The following is a 20224-nucleotide window of genomic DNA, read 5'->3' on the forward strand; positions in this document are numbered from 1 at the left end:
GCTGCCGCCACGCCATGGCCCTGCAGCCAGGCTGACTGGGAGAGGGCCGGGCGGGAGCCGGAGGGCGCTGGCGTGCGAGGCCACCAAAAAGCGCGGAGAAGTCGACGCCAGCTGCAGAGCCCGGGAAGACCCAGTCCCAGCAGCCTATACAAGCTCTTGATCTTGTGAGAAAAGGTTTTGACTAGATTAACAGTGTTTATACTGGGATTATAAAAACATTTTAAATACAAATAAAAATGCATTCCAAATATCAGTTTTCATGATCAGGTGCCCACCATGACAGCATAATGTTATTCAAACCAGTAACAACTGATTGAGAGGGTCTGTGGTCAAATCAGAAAATGTTTTGCTAGGAAAACATGCCAGCTGGCTAATATCTAAAGGAAGTTCAAAATCTTCAATGCTTTAGTTCTCTGATGGACATAAGAAGGATTGTATTTCACAAGAAAAAAATGAGAAAAATGGAGAGTTACGTTTTATCAGAGCGCTTGTACTTTTTACATTTTACCAAAGTTACTTTTATAATTATTCAAAATTTTAGATAAACTTTACATTTTTAACTAACTGGAATTCTTGTTATGGAAAGAGAAAAAATAACAGATTTACTTAAGAGCATTAATTGGCTGTGTGACCTTGAGTAAGATACTGAAACCCCTCTGAGTCAGCTTCCTTGGTTATAAAGTAAGACTGTACAGATTAAATAACACCTGATAAATGTTAGGTAATAAAAACTGTCAGTTTCCTTTCTCTTTTCTTATTCAAAGTAAAATAATTAGTTGTTTGTTGGGGGAAGGGTAGTAGATAAATGTAATACAATTTTAAAAACAGTTTCTTCTTATTTGTTATGTCACTGTTGGATCATTTTCAAATCTAATAGTCAACCCCAGGTGCTGTGATTGCTTCCTATGAAGCTATAAAATTAATAGCTTTGTTTCATCCAAAGGACCATTTGTAATGTTCTTAAGGCTACTTAAGGTGAATAACAGCCTTAATAACATAATGGCCAGACAAATTAAAACTATGAAGCCAATTCCGAAGAAAAGAAAGGCTAAAATTTTATTTGCAATGTAGTAATGAAGTTATACATATTTGCCATATAACGAAATTAATAATCCTCAGTGAATCTATAATAGCTTAAATCTTTAGCAGTATTAAAACTGCTAGAGAGGTGTTATATTATTTAAGCTAAAATATCCCCCCAGCTAAGAAAATATTCCAAGACCCTAAAACTCAAAACTTATTTTCTTTCTCCCCACTAAAGCAGTTAAGAAAACAAGCGCACCAATAAACAGACTAACAACTCTACCAGGTATTCAAAGGTTTCATTGTAATCAAATGTTATTGTAAGGACTATTACTTTAGGGGCCTATGTTCTCAAACTTCAGAGAATTAAAAAACTAAACAGAGCTCAAAGTAGAGGGTGGAAAATATAGGTGAAGGATATATACAACCAACTCCACCTTTTTATTACTATCTGCTACTTATGAATGCACCTGCAGGCAAGTGTATGTTGTTTCACATTGCCAAGTGACGTGAAGTCTAAGCACAGATGGGGATGCCTGAGCTGATTCTGTACATGGAGAGTTAAAGTAAAACTGACCCACGACCCACCATATCCACTGCACACGTGCATGCATATATACATGAACTTGGAAAAATTTAGTTGCAATTCATCTTTCCTCTTCTTTCCCACTCAGAGTCTGAATTTTCACAGTGAATTAAGTGAATTAACAAGTAGAAAATTAACAAGTAGAAAGAGATACTGAGTGAATGCTACATAGACAAATCCTGAACAAAAAGTGACTTGTATTGAATATTTCAATATGTCAAAATTTTTACAATGAGAACTAAATTTTCTTCAGGGTACATTTCACTTAGCTTGTGGATGTATTTTTTTAATTATTCATAAACAAACAAACAAAGGAGGTGATTTGAACATGGTCTGTTTGATTCCAGAACAATAGTCCTCAATCACTATTCAATGATTCTTAATAATTTCACTTTCTCTCTCTCCTTATTTTCTAGTGCATGGTCACCAAGGTTTAACCTTCAGCTGGCCCATTCCATTATACAATATCCTCATAATATATTATTTACCTTAGTACCATTTCTTCAGATTACTAAAGAAGGACAGATTTTTTAAAAAATGCTCAGGCAGTAAAATTGGCAAGACTTGAAAATGAATTGCAAAGAGGAGCAAAGGAAAGAGACCCTATGATGATCCTTAGGTATCTAGCTTCAGTGACTGAGTGTGGAAGGTAAGGTAGGTGGTAAGTTGAGGAAGCAAACAATGTGATCTACTTTTAAAAATTGATGTGGAGACAGTAATCAAGGTAAAATATCCAGTGAGTACTTGACCATACCACAGTAAGACTCAGTAGAGAGGTCTAGCATATGAATACTGGTGAAACAGCAAGTATATCCAGTGAAAGTGGGTAAACGGAGCACACTGGAAGATATCAACAAAGTGTAAAACAAGAGAGTATCTAAAATATATGTACAACTCTTTCAAAGAGTGAGAAAGAGACAAAAATAAGTCGACAGTAAAATAAGCATAGGAAATGAATAAACAGTTCAAAAAAGGATACCTAAATGGTCAGATAAGAATTTTAAAAGGTGCTAAATGCTTTAGCTAGCAGAAAAATCAAAATGAAATATCACTTTTCTTTTCTAATGAAGTTTGATAACACCTAATATGGAAAGAAATAAGAAAATGGTACTCTCCTACACTGTTGATATAAATGTCAATTCTAACAGCCAAGTTGAAGAGCAGTATGGAAGTATCAAGGCAAATTAAAGATGTACGTACTATATAACCCACTGAGTATGGGGCTTAGATTACATCTTGCTCAGTGCACAGACATCTCATTTCAGTGCAAAACTGTAATACCAAACAACTTCAAACAGCCCAAAAGTCCATCTACGAATAAAATGTATCAGTCACACAAAGGGTGGCTGTTAAAATGAATAAATCGTATCAAGTTTTCTATCAGTACCTGATGAAGTCCTGAAAACAATGTTGGATGATAAAACCAAGACACAGAAAAATGTATACCATTTGTTACAATTTTAAAACAGACACTTTAACAGTGCAATTTGTACAACCGGATATACAGAGAAGCACCTCCTGGTATAAAATACCTAAAATTACAGAGAAAATAGGAAAACTTTTATTAAGCATGACTGAATTGTCCATAAGAGAAGGGAAATTACAAAAGGTCAAAAGCAGTGAAAAAGTGCCAATAGAGAAGGGTAAGCAAATGGCAGGGTCTGTGCTTCCCTGGTGTCTACCACACCCTGGCATTTAAGAACCTGATTTTTATGAACTCTGAGCACAAAGTTTAGGAGACAAAGCTGACCATAAGAAGGCAGGAAACTGGATCAGAGACATTCCTTGCCCACCTTCCATATACAGCCAAAAGCCCCTGAAGATCAACACTCTTACTGTGTCCACTAGAACAAAATCTGCCCAGCAGAAGGTGATGGTAGAGATACTTGCTGGTGAAGAGATTTCTGAAGCAGTATCAGCATTGTGCTTACCTCTCTGGGTAATCTTCACTTAGATTTTTGCCTAATACTTAGTTTCTGCTGAGATAGGGGAAACCAGTCATCTACCTTGGCAGAAAATTGGGGATTTATTCCCTGGACAGGGTAAAATAGTCTCTGGATTGAAGAATGCAGCTGAGGAAGAGAACCCAAATGAAAATCATAGGAATCACATGACATTTTATATTCTAAATTTTGACACACTTTTCAGGCACCCATCACATACGCAGCTCAACTTTACACCCTTGATGCAGGAGGAAAGAAGACTCTTTTCCGAGGAAACTGTTCCAAAACGGATATCCTAAAGATATCAACATCAAAGCTTCTCCAACCAAATGGCCCAGCAAGATCAGGTTGACAAGCCCTAACCCTGCACAAAGAGCTTCCAATAAACATTTTAGTGCTCCGCTTAAATATAGGTGGATGGCCAAGGATCACCATGAAGGAAGTCTCTAATCAGAAGAAAGGAAGTCCTTCCCAAATAAAACTAACAAAAACAAGGAACTTGGAGGAAACACATTATGCAAGAAGATGAAAACCTCAACAAAATATTATTAATAGTCTCAAAGGAGAAAATATTAGACCCAGGAATCAAGAACAGTCTGACATTATAAAAAGAGAATAAAAAAGGGCTCTTAGAAATAAAGAGGACATTAGCAGAAAATCTAATAATTATGTCACCATTAAGCTAAAAAACTATTAAATGTTGAATCTTTGACTATTGGTTGAAAGAAAAGTAAAACAAGGTGAATGGATAAATAAATTGATATATCCATATAACAGAATATCATGCACTGCTAAAAAGAAATGAGCTATCACACCGTGAAAAGACACAGAGGAACCTTAAATGCATATTACTAAATGAAAGAAGTCAATCTGAAAAGGCTACATACTATGTTCCAACTATGTGACACTCTGAAAAAGGCAGAACTATGGTGACAGTAAAAAGATCAGTGGTTTCCAGGGACTGAGGAGAGGGAAAGATGAATAGTAGAGCACAGAGGGTTTTTAGGGCAGTGAAACTATTCCATACATACTATAATGGTGGACATATATCATTATACATTTGTCAAAACCCACAGAATGTACAACACCGAGAGTGTTTAGGGGGGCTTCCCTGGTGGTGCAGTGGTTGAGAGTCTGCCTGCCAATGCAGGGGACACAGGTTCGTGCCCCAGTCCAGGAAGATCCCACGTGCCACGGAGCAGCTGGGCCCGTGAGCCATGGCCGCTGAGCCTGCGCGTCCAGAGCCTGTGCTCTGCAACGGGAGAGACCACAACAGTGAGAGGCACACGTACGGGAAAAAAAAAAAATCTGGGGCAAGGAGGAAGAAAGGGAAGAAATTAACATGTATATAGACAGCTAAACAGTTGTACTGGCCTCCTTGCTATGCTTTGAACATGCGAGGCATTTTCTACCTCAGGGCCCTTGCATCTGCTGTTCCCTTTGCTTGGTAGTCCCTTGCCACAAAAATTTCCACAACTCTTCCTTCTTCCCCCCTTTCAAATCTTTGTTCAGATGGCATCATCTTGATGAGGCCTTCCTTGACCACCCTATTCCAAATCACAAGAACTCTCCCACCCCAAACTCTAAACACTCCTTAGTAGCATCTCTATTTTATTTTCCTCTGCAGCACTTATGATGACCTAAAATGCTAAATGTCTTATTTATTAGAGAATTAGCTGTCTCTCCTCACTAGAAGATAAATCCCATAAGAGCAGGTATTTCTTTCAGTGGTATATTCCTAGAATATATATATTCTTAGAATAACATTATTCTAAGAACTTAATAAATGTGTGGAAAGAATAACTGACTACCTAAGATAGAATTTTGTCAAAATTTTTCTATGTTCAAAATTTATCTTAATATACATTGTTTTAAATATGCAAAACAGCAAACTATCCACACTTAGGAAAAACTATCTCTTGTTTTAAGATTATAGAATTCCTAATTTTCAGGTGTTAAATTATTCTTCCTTTTTCAAAATGATGGTTCTAGTCACTATTTTTTCTCAATGGCTTTACGTGCTAACATGAGAAATGTTCAAATCTGTCAATATCCAATTTGGGGGGGAAATTTTATTGGTAAATGAAATCTAAAAGTCTGGGAACTAGTGACTTATAGGATTAAAATAATTCATCAGGGACTTCCCTGGCAGTCCAGTAGTTAAGATTCCACGCTTCCAATGCAGGGGGCACGGCTTCGATCCCTAGTTGGAGAACTAAGATGCCACATGCGGCATGGCACAGCCAAAAAAAAAAAAAAAATTCATGAGAATGCCATTTCACTATCTAGCCCAACAGACCCATTGAAACCATTCCACCCTTCAAAAATCTTCTTCTCTAGTCAAGACAGTCTCCTTACCATTTTCAAACCATCATGATTTTAATCCCCCTGGATGCTTCCACTGAACTGACTTTTCCTTTCCTTCATCGCTTCTTTAAATTCTTCCCATCCAAAGACTTCTCTCCTTTAAGTATATTATATAAAATCCAAGAAGGCTTTCCTTACCACTCCAGCCTACATTCATCCTTCTCTCATCTGAATGCCTCTAGCCCCTTAGGTAGAGCTTATTCCAAACACTGGTTTGGCCCAAGCCGACTGTGTAAGAATCATTTCAGATTAAAAAAAGATTAAAAGGTTAAAAAAAAGACAATTTCTAGGGTCTCAGTGCAGATTAGGAAAATCAGTGTCCAAGACTGGGGTACAGAAGCCAGTATTTTTTTTTTTTTTTGCGGTACGCGGGCCTCTCACTGTTGTGGCCTCTCCCGCTGCGGAGCACAGGCTCTGGACGCGCAGGCTCAGCGGCCATGGCTCATGGGCCCAGCTGCTCCGCGGCATGTGGGATCTTCCCAGACCGGGGCACGAACCCGTGTCCCCTGCATCGGCAGGCGGACTCTCGACCACTGCGCCACCAGGGAAGCCCCAGAAGCCAGTATTTTTTAAAAGCCCTCCCAAATGATTCTGCTTCACAGCCTGGCTTAGGAATAATTAATCTATACTACAGAGCCTGAAATTAGTCATAAAATACTTGCATTAAATAAACATTATTTATGTGTGCTTTCTAGAACTTTTCAGAGAAGAAGTTTTATCAAATAAAAATAATTTTTAACCATAATCATAATAGTTGTGTATTTACCTTAAGATTTTTTTTTTTTTTTTTTAAACATCTTTATTGGGGTATAATTGCTTTACAATGGTGTGTTAGTTTCTGCTTTATAACAAAGTGAAACAGCTATACATATACATATGATCCCATATGTCTTCCCTCTTGCGTCTCCCTCCCTCCCACTCTCCCCATCCCACCCTTCCAGGCTGTCACAAAGCACCGAGCTAATATCCCTGTGCCTTGCGGCTGCTTCCCCCCAGCTATCTACCTTACTACGTTTGTTAGTGTGTATATGTCCATGACTCTCTCTCGCCCTGTCAAAACTCACCCTTCCCCCTCCCCATATCCTTAAGTCCGTTCTCCAGTAGGTCTGCGTCTTTATTCCTATCTTACCCCTAGGTTCTTCATGACATTTTTTCCCCTTAAATTCCATATATATGTGTTAGCATACGGTATTTGTCTTTTTCTTTCTGACTTACTTCACTCTGTATGACAGACTCTAGTTCTATCCATCTCATTACAAATAGCTCAATTTCATTTCTTTTTAAGGCTGAGTAATATTCCATTGTGTATATGTGCCACATCTTCTTTATCCATTCATCCGATGATGGGCGCTTAGGTTGTTTCCATGTCCTGGCTATTGTAAATAGAGCTGCAATGAACATTTTGGTACATGACTCTTTTTGAATTTTGGTTTTCTCAGGGTATATGCCAAGTAGTGGGATTGCTGGGTCATATGGTAATTCTATTTGTAGTTTTTTAAGGAACCTCCATACTGTTCTCCACAGTGGCTGAACCAATTCACATTCCCACCAGCAGTGCAAGAGTGTCCCCTTTTCTCCACACCCTCTCCAGCATTTATAAGATTTTAAATTAAATATCAAATGTGCATGTCCCATGTCCAATTATACATATAAAAGCCTTAATTTTGAAACAAATCATTTCAAATCCAATTGTAACATTTTGACAAATATATGCAGAGGCATTTGTGAATACAGTATATTGATATTATCATAGGAGAGCATATACTGCAAAGAAATTAATGTAATTAAGTTTATTCAAATGTGCAGCAAACAAAATTCACTTAAAAAAAAAAGTTAACCTAAATACAGTCTACTAACCTGTTTGTTGTTCTCTGCCATGGAAAGCTGCAATGCCAAGAGCATGGAGTCTGCACCACATACAGTAGTTCTCTCAGAGTTACAAAAAGTGTGCCAATTCCTTCTGAACTCTTTAATCATATCCAAGACAGACTTCTGATTAAGCACAGCCATCCTCTTAAAGTAAGACAGAAGGCAATATTAAAAAGCCTTATTTTAATTGGAAATTGATATTTAACATGTATAAGGAAGCAGAGTGACAGAAAAATAAATAGTGAACAAGAGGTCTTTTCATATTTATTAGATTGCTTTTAATTAAATTTAGGAAAACAGAATAATACAATTTCTGCCCAATCATATTTTCCTCTCCTCTAGTTTTCTTAAGCCAAATCTTTGAAAATAACAAAATCCAACCTTCAATCTGAAAATTCATACAAAACAGATAAATGCAAATTCTGCAAACATAATTATAGACACAAACGTAGCTAATTAAAGCTGTATTTTTTAAAATACTTATTTTGAGATAGATGGTAACATCTACGGTAAAACGCAAAAGAAACAATTTCCTCCTATCCCTATACTGTCCCAAAAGGGATGGTCTATTTTCCACCCCTTTGAATCTGGGTCAGCCTTGTGACTTGATTTGACCAATAAAATGTGGCAAGAATGCCATCATGGGAGTTCCGAGCCTAGATCTAGTTCCAAAAGGCCCATGCTGAAAAGAGTTAATATAGCAGGCCTGACTACTGCCCTTTGAAAAGCCTGCTTACAGGGTTGGCATCTGGGAACTTAGATTTCAGGACGATTTCCTGTAAGAATGGTTCACTGTGCCTCAACTATTTGTATAAATAATATAGCTTATGCTTTTCTTTTGAGTCTGGAATTTGGGAACATAGAGGATACCTACATGTTCAGACCTCAGTAGATTCCCTGGGCACTGAATCTCTAAAGAGCTTCCCTGACAGATAACATTTCATGTGTTGTCGTAACTTGTTGCTGGTAGAATTAAGTATATCCTGTGTGACTCCACTAAGAGAAGACTTTTGGAGGCTTGTGCCTGATCTCCCCTGGACTTCACCCCATGTATCAATACCTTGTCCCTTTGCTGATTTTGCTTGGCATCTTTTTGTTGTAGTATATTATAGCATGAGTACAACTGTATGCTGAGTCCTCTGAGTCCTTTTAGTAAATTATTCAACCTGAGGTGACCTTGGGGACCTCCTGACACAGGCCTTGCAGTTTTAGCTCTTACTCTCTTGCTACTCTCAGAATGACATATGAAGAAGTGCCAGTTAGCCTGCTGGAAAGGTCATATGGAGGAGAGCCAAGGCACTCCAGCTGACAACCAATACCAACTGAAAGAGAAGTGAGTGAGGCTATCTTAGATTACCTAGACCCAATCAACCTGCCAGATGAAATACAGCACCATAAGTGATCCTAGGCAAGACCGGCAGGACTGGCAGAACCACATAACTAAGTCCAGCCCAAATTGCTGATCCACAAAATCATAAACATTTTAAATTGTTGTTGTTTTAAAGCCACTAAATTTCAGAGTGCTTTGTTACACAGCAATAGATAACCAATACAGTAATAGCTAATATTTAGAAGCTTTCTTGGTGCCAGATAGTTTTCAAAAGCTTAATATGGGCTTCCCTGGTGGCACAGTGGTTAAGAATCCACCTGCCAATGCAGGGGACACGGGTTCAAGCCCTGGTCCAGGAAGATCCCACGTGCCACAGAGCAACTAAGCCCGTGCACCACAACTGCTGAGCCTGCGTGCTGCAGCTGCCGAAGCCCACGTGCCTAGAGCCCGTGTTCCACAACAAGGGAAGAAGCAGTGCTTCTCACTGCAGTGAGAAGCCTGCGCACCGCAACAAACAGTAGCCCCTGCTCGCCACAACTAGAGAAAGCCCACACACAGCAACGAAGACCCAATGCAGCCAAAAATAAATAAATAAAGTGAAAAAAAATGTTTAAAAAAGCTTAATATTACTTTATTCAATCTTCACAGGAGTCCTATGAAGAAGGTCTATTATTATCCTCATTTTACATCTGAAGAAAGCAATACCCTATGCCACTCAGCTAGCAAATGGGGAAATAGACCTAAATCCAAGATGCCCAAATCCAAAAGCTGTGCTCTTAAATCACTATATTACATAACTTCTCCTGATAGACAAAGGCCTTTCAAAACAATTGGATGTAGTTCCAATGTTTTATATACTCAAGCCTATATGAGGCAGCCAATTCCTTTCTCTGAGTGTACAGACATGCCTCTAATCCTTATTTTCCCTACTTCCTTTTAAGTACCCCAGTCTCCAACACAGTCACATGCCATTATCTTATTTGGGGTATTTTACTGTACACATTCCCATTTACTTACTCCTCTGTTATCTTTGTCTTCTTTTTTTATGTGGCATAAACAGAATCCAGGGTGTTTACCAGGTATCTTGGGTTTGTATGATCAAAAAAATGGGCATGTGCCATTTACAAAATAATAATTTATAAATATAATCAGTGATGCAATTTAAAGATACAGGTAGAAGACTATAAATTAAAATATCTATAAAACTATATATCCTAATAAATAGTAAAATTCTCTTCAAAATATCCCCTTCATCTCTTAAAAGAAAAAAAAACATAAAGTGAAGAAATAAAGCTTCAGTGATATGACTAGTTTGCCTAAAATCAATCTTCAGTAGTAAATTATTTACTGGTATTATTTGAAGATACTATGAGTTCGGATTGCTAATAATGAAGACTAATCTGGAATTAGATGGTTCTGAATTCTGACTCCACCACTTAAAAGCTGTGAGACCTTTTCCAAGTTATGTCACCTCTCCTGTCTCAGCTTCCTTGTACTGTACTGAAGATAAAAATAATAATACTCCTAACTCACAGGGTTTTGTGAAAAGCAAATGACATAAATACAAGGTAAGCTTTTACAACTATGCCTGGCACATGTAAAAGTGAATCTCATCGAAGGGTCAGCATACTTTTGGAAAGGTTCAAATAGTAAACTTTTGAGGCATTCAGGCCATCGGGTCTCTTACAACTACTCAACTTGACCTTGCAGTGTGAAACTAGCCACAGACAATACATAAATGAGTATAGTGGGCTTCAGCAAAACTTTACAGAAACTGAAATTTGAATATTATAATAATTTTCACATGTCACAAAATATTATTCTTCTCTTGATTTTTTTTTTCCAACCATCCAAACATATAAAAGCCATTCTTAGCTCAGGAACTGTCTGCACAAAAACAGGTAGTGCCACTAGTTTGCCAAGCTTGGTCTAGCCTCAACTCTTCCAGTAGCTAGCTGGCTGTGTGAGCCCAGACAATAAGCCTTACACCTGACTGCCTAGATAGAGATATAATACTTTCCACAAATCAATGAGACAACGAATATGCAAGCATTCTGAACGTCAGGCTGAACTATACAAAAAGCTCTGATGAGCCTAAATTTCTTCACCTGTAAAAGAGGGAAGATTATCTCCTACCTCATAAAATTAGGAGACGTTAGTGAGGCAAGTAAATAATCCACCTAGTGCCGGGCACTTAGTAGATGCTCAATAAAAAAAAAAGGGCGTCGTTGCTGTTCACGGTCAGAATGCAGGTCCTAACAGTTCCTTGGGAGGATATAACAGGGAGAGGGCGAAAGCAGCGGAATTGGAGTCTACGTACGTTTTAGGATTGGAACCCTGGTTTCCTGCCTAACTAATGAATCTAAGTAGGGCTCTGTGAGCCTCATTCTTCCAGTCAGCAGATGATCCCTCAGGACCTTTCAGCTCCATCACTGGAACCTACGAACTCTGTTCAACACCCCCAGACCAAACCAGGCCCCAGTGCAAAGACACTGCACAAATAATACCGTAGACGGTCACATGGCGCTCTGCTGCTACCGAAAAATCCCCTCACTAAGCCGCGCTTGAATCACCACTTAAAGTGTGACAGGCGGGCGAGGAGGAGGCGACACTCACCTGGCTCGGGGGAGAACCGGGACGTGCAGACTCGCCTGAAGAAAGCTCCAACCCGGCTGCAATGAGTGACCGCGCGTTTACATTTTAAATATCGCGGGAGGGTCGGGGAGCCAATCGCAGCTCCCGCCCTCTGACCCGGAAGCAGAACCGGCGCGCAGCAGCCCTTGGCGAAGACTAGCTTCCCTTTAGCTGCTTCCAGGCGCCCTCAGGTGCGTATCGCGCGTGAGGCCGAGGAGCAGCCCGTCTGTGCTCCCGGCCGCCCCACGCCTCTACTCTATCTCTGGAAGTTCCTCCTCTCTCCGGGCCGTTCCCCCCGCCCTTCCCTCCGACCTCGGGCTCCGGGAGGTGGTAGCGGGGTCTCGCGGGACTTGCCAGGCGTCGGGGCTCTGCCGGGACTTCTCTTGTTCCCTCCCTCCTCTGTCTTAGCAGTTTTAGAAGGGCAAGTCCAGCCCGCCTTATACAGTGAGACCCTGAGACTGTAATTAGACTGGGCACTACTTTAATGAGCAATTAGGGACCGAGTTTCCGGATCTGGAATCTTTTGCACTTCCCATACTGGTATCTTACCTGTTGGTCACCCTTAACAATTTTCAGTCCCCTTAAGGTTACTAGTTTACAGATTCCCCAAGGTGCAGCTCATCTCATATGATTCTCAGTAAATACTCATCAGGTGTTTGATGTGTTTGTTATGGAGCCCAGATGTTTTCAGGACAACGACCGTCCAATTAAAAAAAACAAAACAACAACAACAACAAAAAAAACTGACCTCTTTAGAATCCATAAGTCTCATCTGGGAATGGTACTTCCAGAATGCCCACCAGCCCATGAAGTTTTGTGCCTGGCTTTATGAATATTATTTTTGTATCCCATGTTGGCACTCCTTCCTCCAGATCGTATATTTTGTATCTGCTTATAGTAAAGCACTTTTCACACTGAATCACAAATAACCCTGGATTGTGAGCTCCTTCAAGGCAGGAGTCTCTTTTTCTTCTCTGGCACTGGTGTCCAACACTTAGGAAGGTCTCAAATTCTGGCTCCTCTTATGAGCTTGGAAAGCTAGTTAACCATCTAAAGTCTCGATTTCTTCATCTGTAAAATGGGGATCAGAGCACCTCCCTCTTAGGCTTGTGCAAGTATTAGACATGATAATGTCAGTAAAATACTTAACGTGGCACCTGCAAATAGTGCTCCATGAATGTTAGCTATCATTAATTTTTTATGAATATATTTACTGTTAATGTGATTCCATCTTTAAGTACTCACTGTATCTTTTAAACTAAACAGAATTTTGTGGTGACTTATTCTGCAAGTATCATTCACAAAGTATATGAATAAGTAATTTTTTTGATCTGCCTGAAGTCACATCCTTATTTTGATTAATTGTGTAAAGTAATCCTTTGACGGTTTCTATCTAACTGTTCCTGTGCTGTAATCCACAGTTTCGTGACCTTGTCCAATAGAAGGCTATTTTTACAACTGCACGAGTTTTGCCATACAGGATGAAGCAAGATGCCACAAGAAATGCTGCCTACACTGTGGATTGCGAAGATTATGTGCATGTGGTAGAATTCAATCCCTTTGAGAGTGGGGATTCAGGAAACCTAATTGCATATGGTGGCAATAATTTCGTGGTCATTGGCACATGTACATTTCAGGTTAGTGTACAAAACTGCAGTGAATGACAGTGAAGATATTTCACTGATAAGAAAACTTATACAAACTTTGGTAAATTTCGGCTAAACTTTAAAAGTATATTGAATTTGAATGTTTAAAAAAAAATGATGTGAAGAACTACTGAGAAAGACATTCCCAATAATATATACCTGATATTTGTGCAAACATTAAATAAGTAGTGAAAAAGAATATAGTTGACCCTTGAACAACACAGGTTTGAACTGCATGGTTCACTTATACATGGACTTTTTTCAATAGTAAATATTAGGATACTGTAGGATCTTAAGTTAGTTGAATCTGCAGATGCCAAGGAGCTGCCCACAGGGAGGGCCTAGTGCAAGTTATAGGATTTTTGACTGCGAGGAGGGTCATCGCCCTAACTCCTGCTGTTGTTCAGGGGAAAGCCTATGTATATAAGGCTTCTCTTGTGCCTCGTGATTAGAAATGGAATATTCTGGTAATTGAAGTTTATGATTAACTGAACATATGTACAGGGAAAAATATCAATTCGATGAGATCTGATTACTAAATCCAGCTTTTCTGTTGATACATTCCAGTTTAACATAGGAAACAAGCTAGTATTGAGAGCTTAAAAACGATACTCCAGGAGATTTTATAGCTATGATGATATTCAGCTTTCCTATTAATATGCTGTCATACTTTTTATACGTCTAGAGTATACAAAGTGTGAGATCATACTCATTGAACAGTCGGTTTAACATAGTCATTAAGACAGTGAACTCTGGAGCCAAAATGGCTAGGTTTTTCCTCCTTCCTGGCTTTACCTCTTAAAACGATACTCCAGGAGATTTTATAGCTATGATGATATTCAGCTTTCCTATTAATATGCTGTCATACTTTTTATACGTCTAGAGTATACAAAGTGTGAGATCATACTCATTGAACAGTCGGTTTAACATAGTCATTAAGACAGTGAACTCTGGAGCCAAAATGGCTAGGTTTTTCCTCCTTCCTGGCTTTACCTCTTAATAGCTATATGGCCTTGAACAGGTACTTAACCTAGCTTCTATAAAAATGAGGAAAATAATACACTTGACCCTTGAACAATGCAGAGGTGAAGGGTGCCAATAGGTGCAGTCAAAATCCAGGTGTAACTATAGTACCCTGGTTCCTCATATGTGGATTCAACCAAACAGCTGATCACATAATCCTATAGTATGTATGTCTTGAAAAAAATCTGCATATAAGTGGATCCGCACAGTTCAAACTCATGTTGTTCAAGGGGCAACTGCACTTAATAGGGTTTTGTGGGAATGTCATGAGTTAGCATGTACAGTTCCTGGAAGGCATCTGACAGATTTAATACATATGTATGTTTTAGCTGTCGTTGACTTGGTCATTGGTGACACTCATGCACAGCCCCATATTTAATGGTGTGGTACACACCATCTTTTCTCACAAGAAAGCCAGTTCTACATGTAAGAGAGACTTTGAACAATGAGAGGTCAACCCTCAGGAATCTCTGGTTAATCCTTTGTTTATTAGAATGTTATTCATGGAACACTATTTCCAAAATTGAGGTTAATCAATGAGGTAATTTGACAGTGACCAATTTTCAAAGATTTAAACTTTACACCAAAGTGATATTATAAACATTGTAAATATTATTTCCTCTTTTACTGAGAAGGCAGTTCGGTATCTTACAGTATTTTGACATCATAAATGCAGTTTAGCATTTTACAGTGCAATAAATGTATTAGGTTATACATAATTAGACTGTGTGTATATTTATCCTAAGGAGAAAGTATGAATTAAAAGCTTCAGTTTGTTGGTGTCTGAGTAGAATACAGAAGCTCTTACGTTATCCCATGTTGTCTCTTAGGGTTGGGGTAGGAATTTCTAGCTTTTAGGCTAAATATGGTCCTTGGCCTAATTTCAGCTGGACTGTCAGGTTAGGATCATAAAAAGTCACATGATTAACAGAAATAATGTAACACAGTCTTGAAAAAGACTGAAGGGAAACCATTTTTCTAATACAGGCTACTAACCTACAAAAGCAGAAAGCAGCCCCCTACAGATAAAATTGATATTTTGCTTCATTACTTTTAAAATTAATAGCAGTAAACATAGAATTGTGTTCAAAAGTACTGAAAAAATATGCATTAGCTCTAGTTTATGTTCAGCTAAAAAAATGTTGAGGGAAAAAGTCAAAAAGGAAGAAGAAATAAGGAAAAAAGAAAACACAGAGGTGATGGGTGGCAGAGGGAAAATGACAAAATGAGAAAAAAATTAGTAAAAACATTTGTATTGCTCTGTTATGGTTTGTGGTCATATGCATTTTCCTTGTTGATCCTCAGACCTGTGGAGCTGGCAATATGGGTCTTACCTCAAATAACCTAAGGAAAGAACTGGTTTTTTATTAATTTAGCAAGTAGTGAACACTAATTATGTTCTGTGCCACGTACTGGAGATGCAGTTAAACAACTGTCCCTGTCCTCATGGAATTTCCATTCTACTTCAAAGAAGTTCAGGGATTTATCTGACTAATAACTGAAAAAACAAGATCTAGATCTCATTTTTATACCCCTGTTCTTTTCCTTCTGTGCTGCTATTCAGATAGGTTGAAGCTGTAGTTCAAACAGTTCTGGAGGAGAATTGAGTTTCAGTAATTTGCCATTGGGGATTCAGATTGCTTCTTTTGAAGTTATTTTTTGTCCAATTAAGAACTGTTTAAACACTGTTCCTATTCTCTCATGTTAGGACCTTCAAATTCTGTAGCACTGAATTTCTTATCTTGAGAAAAAACTAAAGTTGAAAGATTTCCACATTCCTGTCAGAAAGGCAATCCTCATTCTAAGACTGTCAGGAATACACTGCTGATGTAGTAAATGTGAATTTCAACAAAGCATTTTTCAGAATCTCGTGGTGTTCTTTTGAATATGTTGGAAATTTGAGCCAAATGATAGTACTATTGATTGGTGTCTTGTATTTGTCAAATACTCATTGAGTGCAGATCAGGTGCTGAGAACTGGTGATACATACTTTAAAAAAGCGAGGACCCTATCCTCAAGGAGATGTTTAAGTGTAAAGCAATGCAACAAGATAACTGCTATAAAAGTAAAGGGCAGAGGGAGCATGAAAGTTTCCAAGTCTGTTCAAGAGGTCATCAGTAATAAATGGCAACCTCTTCTGGGACTTGGATGAGAACACTTGACTTAGGCAAGCACATTGAATTTATATAGAACATGAAGTCGAAAAGGATACCTAATGCTTTGGATGACAGACTTCATTTAACAAATTTTTATTGAACACCTGTTGTATGCCAGACTCTGCTCAGAATCCAAATATTCTTTAATAGATTGGATTAATGGGCCAAAAGTTGACCAAGCTAAAATTTCATAAAGATGAATATAAAGTCTTAAAATGATAGACTGCTAGAGCTAGAAGGGAGAGTTATGACTTAGTTTTTAGTCACCTGGCTGTTCACCATGAACCAGTGCGATGATTAAACTGCCAGAGGAAGTTAGTTCAGTGCTGTCCAACAGAAACACAGTGCGAGCCACAAATATAAATTTAAATGTAGTAACCACATTTTGAAATGTAAAAAGTAGATGAAATTAATTTTATTGATATATTTTTTACCCAGCATATCCAAAATATTTTATGTGGAACAATATAAAAACTACTAATGAGATACTTCTGTGTTCTTTTTATACTACATCTTTGAAATCTGGTGTGGATTTTGCACTTTATAAAGTGTACATGTCTCAGCTTGAACTAACCACATTTCAAGTGCTTAATAGCCCCATGTGACTGTGGCTGCCATACTGGACAGAACAACTCCATATCCTCCTCTGTAAATTGACAGTAATATTTAGTGTTTACTTCAGTTCTTAGCAGTGTATTATGATTCAAAGGAGATAATGTATGTGAAGACAAATTTCAGAGTGGTATTAAAAAGTTTAAAACTGTCATGTGAAAGAGGAATTAGACTCAGAATGGTAACTGTTTTTTATGTTATTTGTCAGCTCTATTTGAGTGGAGTTGTTGCTTATAATGCTTTAAGACTGATGCTGAAACTGCTTCTTTGAGTGTGTTCACCTAGGGGAGATCAGCTATGGCCAGATATTTGCCGTCACTGAATTAGACTACCTCATTGATGGTTCCAGAGAGCAGAATTTGGAGCAATGAATAGAATTTACATGGAAACAGGTTTCTGTTTAATGTTAAAGAGAACTCTTCGGATAATTAGAACTACCACCCAAATTGAATAAGCTCCCCCCCAAAATAGCTAGTTCCCTCTCACTTGAAAATGTTTAGAGAAGGTTTGTGCAAACTTTTTTAAAATGGCCTACTAGAGATTTAAGCATTAGATGAAAGAAGTAGACTAGGTAAATTTTACAGTCTCATCCAACTAAAATTCTGTATCTGGCCTTAGATGAGTGTAGTGGGGGGGCCTGCCAATTTCAAGCCCTTAGAGTGGCCCTTTCACCAGCCTGGCGTTGCCCCAACCTCAAATACGCTGGAGACTTGTGTTAGGATTTGTATTATAGCAAGTTTTCCAAGGTATCTTAATTTCCTGCCTATACAATACTGCCTACACCCCAGACTAAACCCAAAATAGTATTAATCTCTGCCTATACCGCACACACACCCTGGCCTTTTAGTTGGCTCAATGGCAGACATTGCTGCCAGGAAAAAAAGGTTTCACTGGTAGTACATAAAACTCAGGCTGTACAGTCCCTGGGATTTCTTTATCCCCACGACCGCCCGATAACTTCATATATACCTTCGATAACAAATTACAGGACCTAATTATCAATACTGTTGTTACAGTAGCAAAATAATGTGTGTTTTGATGGTAAAAACTTCATTTTTAGAAGATTGATTTGTCAAGTGTGGAAAAATATATGTAACCCAAACTATGAGGTCAGATATGATTAGGCTCCTAACCTTACTTTTAAATTACTTAGTGATTGCTGCCTTGGGATGTCTGGCTGTTAGCTATACAGTTATTGTACAGACAAATTATGAAGTAATAAAATTTGACAGTTTTTCTTTCCTTAATAAATGCATTTCTGCTTCCTTTTTTCATTTATGGAAAAAATTTTTCTGTTAAGCTCACCTGGAATTTAAAGTAATTTTCAAGGGGTATCTGAATCACATAGAGAAAGATATATGTAATATATTTGTGAGATGACTGCTGGGATTGCAAAGGCTATCCTGGAAAAATCAACACATCCACTAGGATTCAATTAAAGTACACATTATAAAACTTTGGATTTAGATTCAGGATGAATGGAATTCTTAGAACAGTCCTTCACATAATTTCTATCTGTATAGACATATGTATTCAATTAAGTATCAGGTTTCACCTGCTCTGGATTTTTTCCCTAATCCTATTTTATAATCTTAGAAACTTTTATAAAGAATAACTATAGTCAACACAGAAGATTCCTTGGGCAAATTTGTCATGAAAAATTGTGCTTTTGTCTCAAGACCCATTTAAGGTTTTGATTTAAATAATAAAACAATGATTATTTTTAAAATTGCAATATTTTAGGCTTAGAATAATAATAATAGATCCCTGTATACCTACTACCTAGCTTAAGAAAGGGAACATTAGCAATTCCTTTGAAGCCCCCTGGGTTTTCTTTCCTTACCACCTTTTCTTCTCAGCCCGAACAGGTAACCATGTCTGAAATTTTGTTTTTCTTCAGAGTTACCATGTGTAGGTATTGCAAATCAGCATATTGTTTTTCAGGTTTTAAACTTTATATCAGTGAAATTATTCTGTATTATGTTCTTCTACTGTTTGTTATTGACAGTATGTTTGTTAGATTCCTCTATGTCAAAATTCATATATCTTCATTGTAGTATGGTGTTTTGTAATATGAACATACCACAATTAATCTTTTCCACTATCGCATAGTATTTTACTATTGAAAACATTGCCAATATGCATATTCTTGTGTCTTCTGTTTGAGTTTTGTTACCCCCTCCTTTCATCTTTTTTCTCCCTGATAGTTGGGAAGTTTTACGTGTTGTTTCTCTTCTTTTAATGGTTACCATAGATATTTTAATATGCAACCTTAATTAGTGTTAAAATTAATATCTTTAACTTCTTCATGAACAAAGCAAGGACCTTTGACACTTGAACTGTCACCCCGAAAGACTTATTGTTATATTTTAGTTCTCTATCATATTTCTTTTCATTTTACCCCACAAATTCAGTATTGTTTATGTGACTAGTATTTGTTTAGATTTACCCGCATGTTTGCCTTTGATTTTTTTACTCACTGTTCCTTACATCTCAGGCCTGCCTTCTGGGGTCAATTTTCTTCACCTAAAAGCACATCCTTTACTACAAGAAAAAGTTTAAACTTTTTCTGTGAAGGGCCAAGTAATAAATATTTTAAGCTTTGCCAGGCCATTTAAGGTGTCTGTTGCAAATTATTCTTTGTTTTTTACGACTCTTTAAAAATATAAAAATGATTCTCAGCTTGTGGGCCATACCAAACCAGACCATAGACCAGGTTTGGCCCCTTAGTCATAGTTTGTCAGCCTCTGCTTTTGGAGATGCTTTAGTGAGACTTCACTGATGCCAACCCTTGGTTTTGGTTTTTATGAAAATATCTTTAAAACAGCTTCATTCTTGAGAAACAGTTTTGTTGTGGCTACAGTTCAACCGTTTTTCCTGTCATTTTGAAGATATTCCACTGTCTGCCTGCATTTGTTTCTGCTAAGAAGTCAATGGTTGTTCTAATTATTCCTCTTTTATAGGAAACCTGTCTTTTCTTTCTGGCTGCTATTTCTAAGATACCTCTCTCACTCTCTTCCCTTCTCTCTCCCTCC

At 38.0% G+C, this 20224-nt stretch overlaps 2 protein-coding genes across 3 annotated transcripts in view; one reads left to right on the forward strand and one right to left on the reverse strand.

The window, feature by feature from the left end:
- Positions 1–11778, reverse strand: part of PARPBP (PARP1 binding protein) — a 71193-nt gene extending 59415 nt beyond the window's left edge. The window contains exons 1-2 of the mRNA XM_024732169.1: positions 11735–11778; positions 7777–7932 (exon numbers count right to left, since the gene is read on the reverse strand). Coding sequence (XP_024587937.1) covers positions 7777–7929 — 153 coding nt within the window. The 5' untranslated portion in view covers positions 7930–7932; positions 11735–11778. The remainder of the gene's footprint in view (positions 1–7776; positions 7933–11734) is intronic.
- Positions 11779–11877: 99 nt separating this feature from the next.
- Positions 11878–20224, forward strand: part of NUP37 (nucleoporin 37) — a 42540-nt gene continuing 34193 nt past the window's right edge. The window contains exons 1-2 of one of the 2 annotated variants that reach the window (XM_024732217.1): positions 11878–11943; positions 13174–13389. In XM_024732217.1, coding sequence (XP_024587985.1) covers positions 13234–13389 — 156 coding nt within the window. In that variant the 5' untranslated portion in view covers positions 11878–11943; positions 13174–13233. The remainder of the gene's footprint in view (positions 11944–13173; positions 13390–20224) is intronic. The other variant, XM_024732219.1, reaches the window with a different exon arrangement.

Source organism: Neophocaena asiaeorientalis, unplaced genomic scaffold, assembly GCF_003031525.2.
Source record: "Neophocaena asiaeorientalis asiaeorientalis breed wild unplaced genomic scaffold, Neophocaena_asiaeorientalis_V1.1 scaffold418, whole genome shotgun sequence".
Taxonomy (NCBI): Eukaryota; Metazoa; Chordata; class Mammalia; order Artiodactyla; family Phocoenidae; genus Neophocaena; species Neophocaena asiaeorientalis.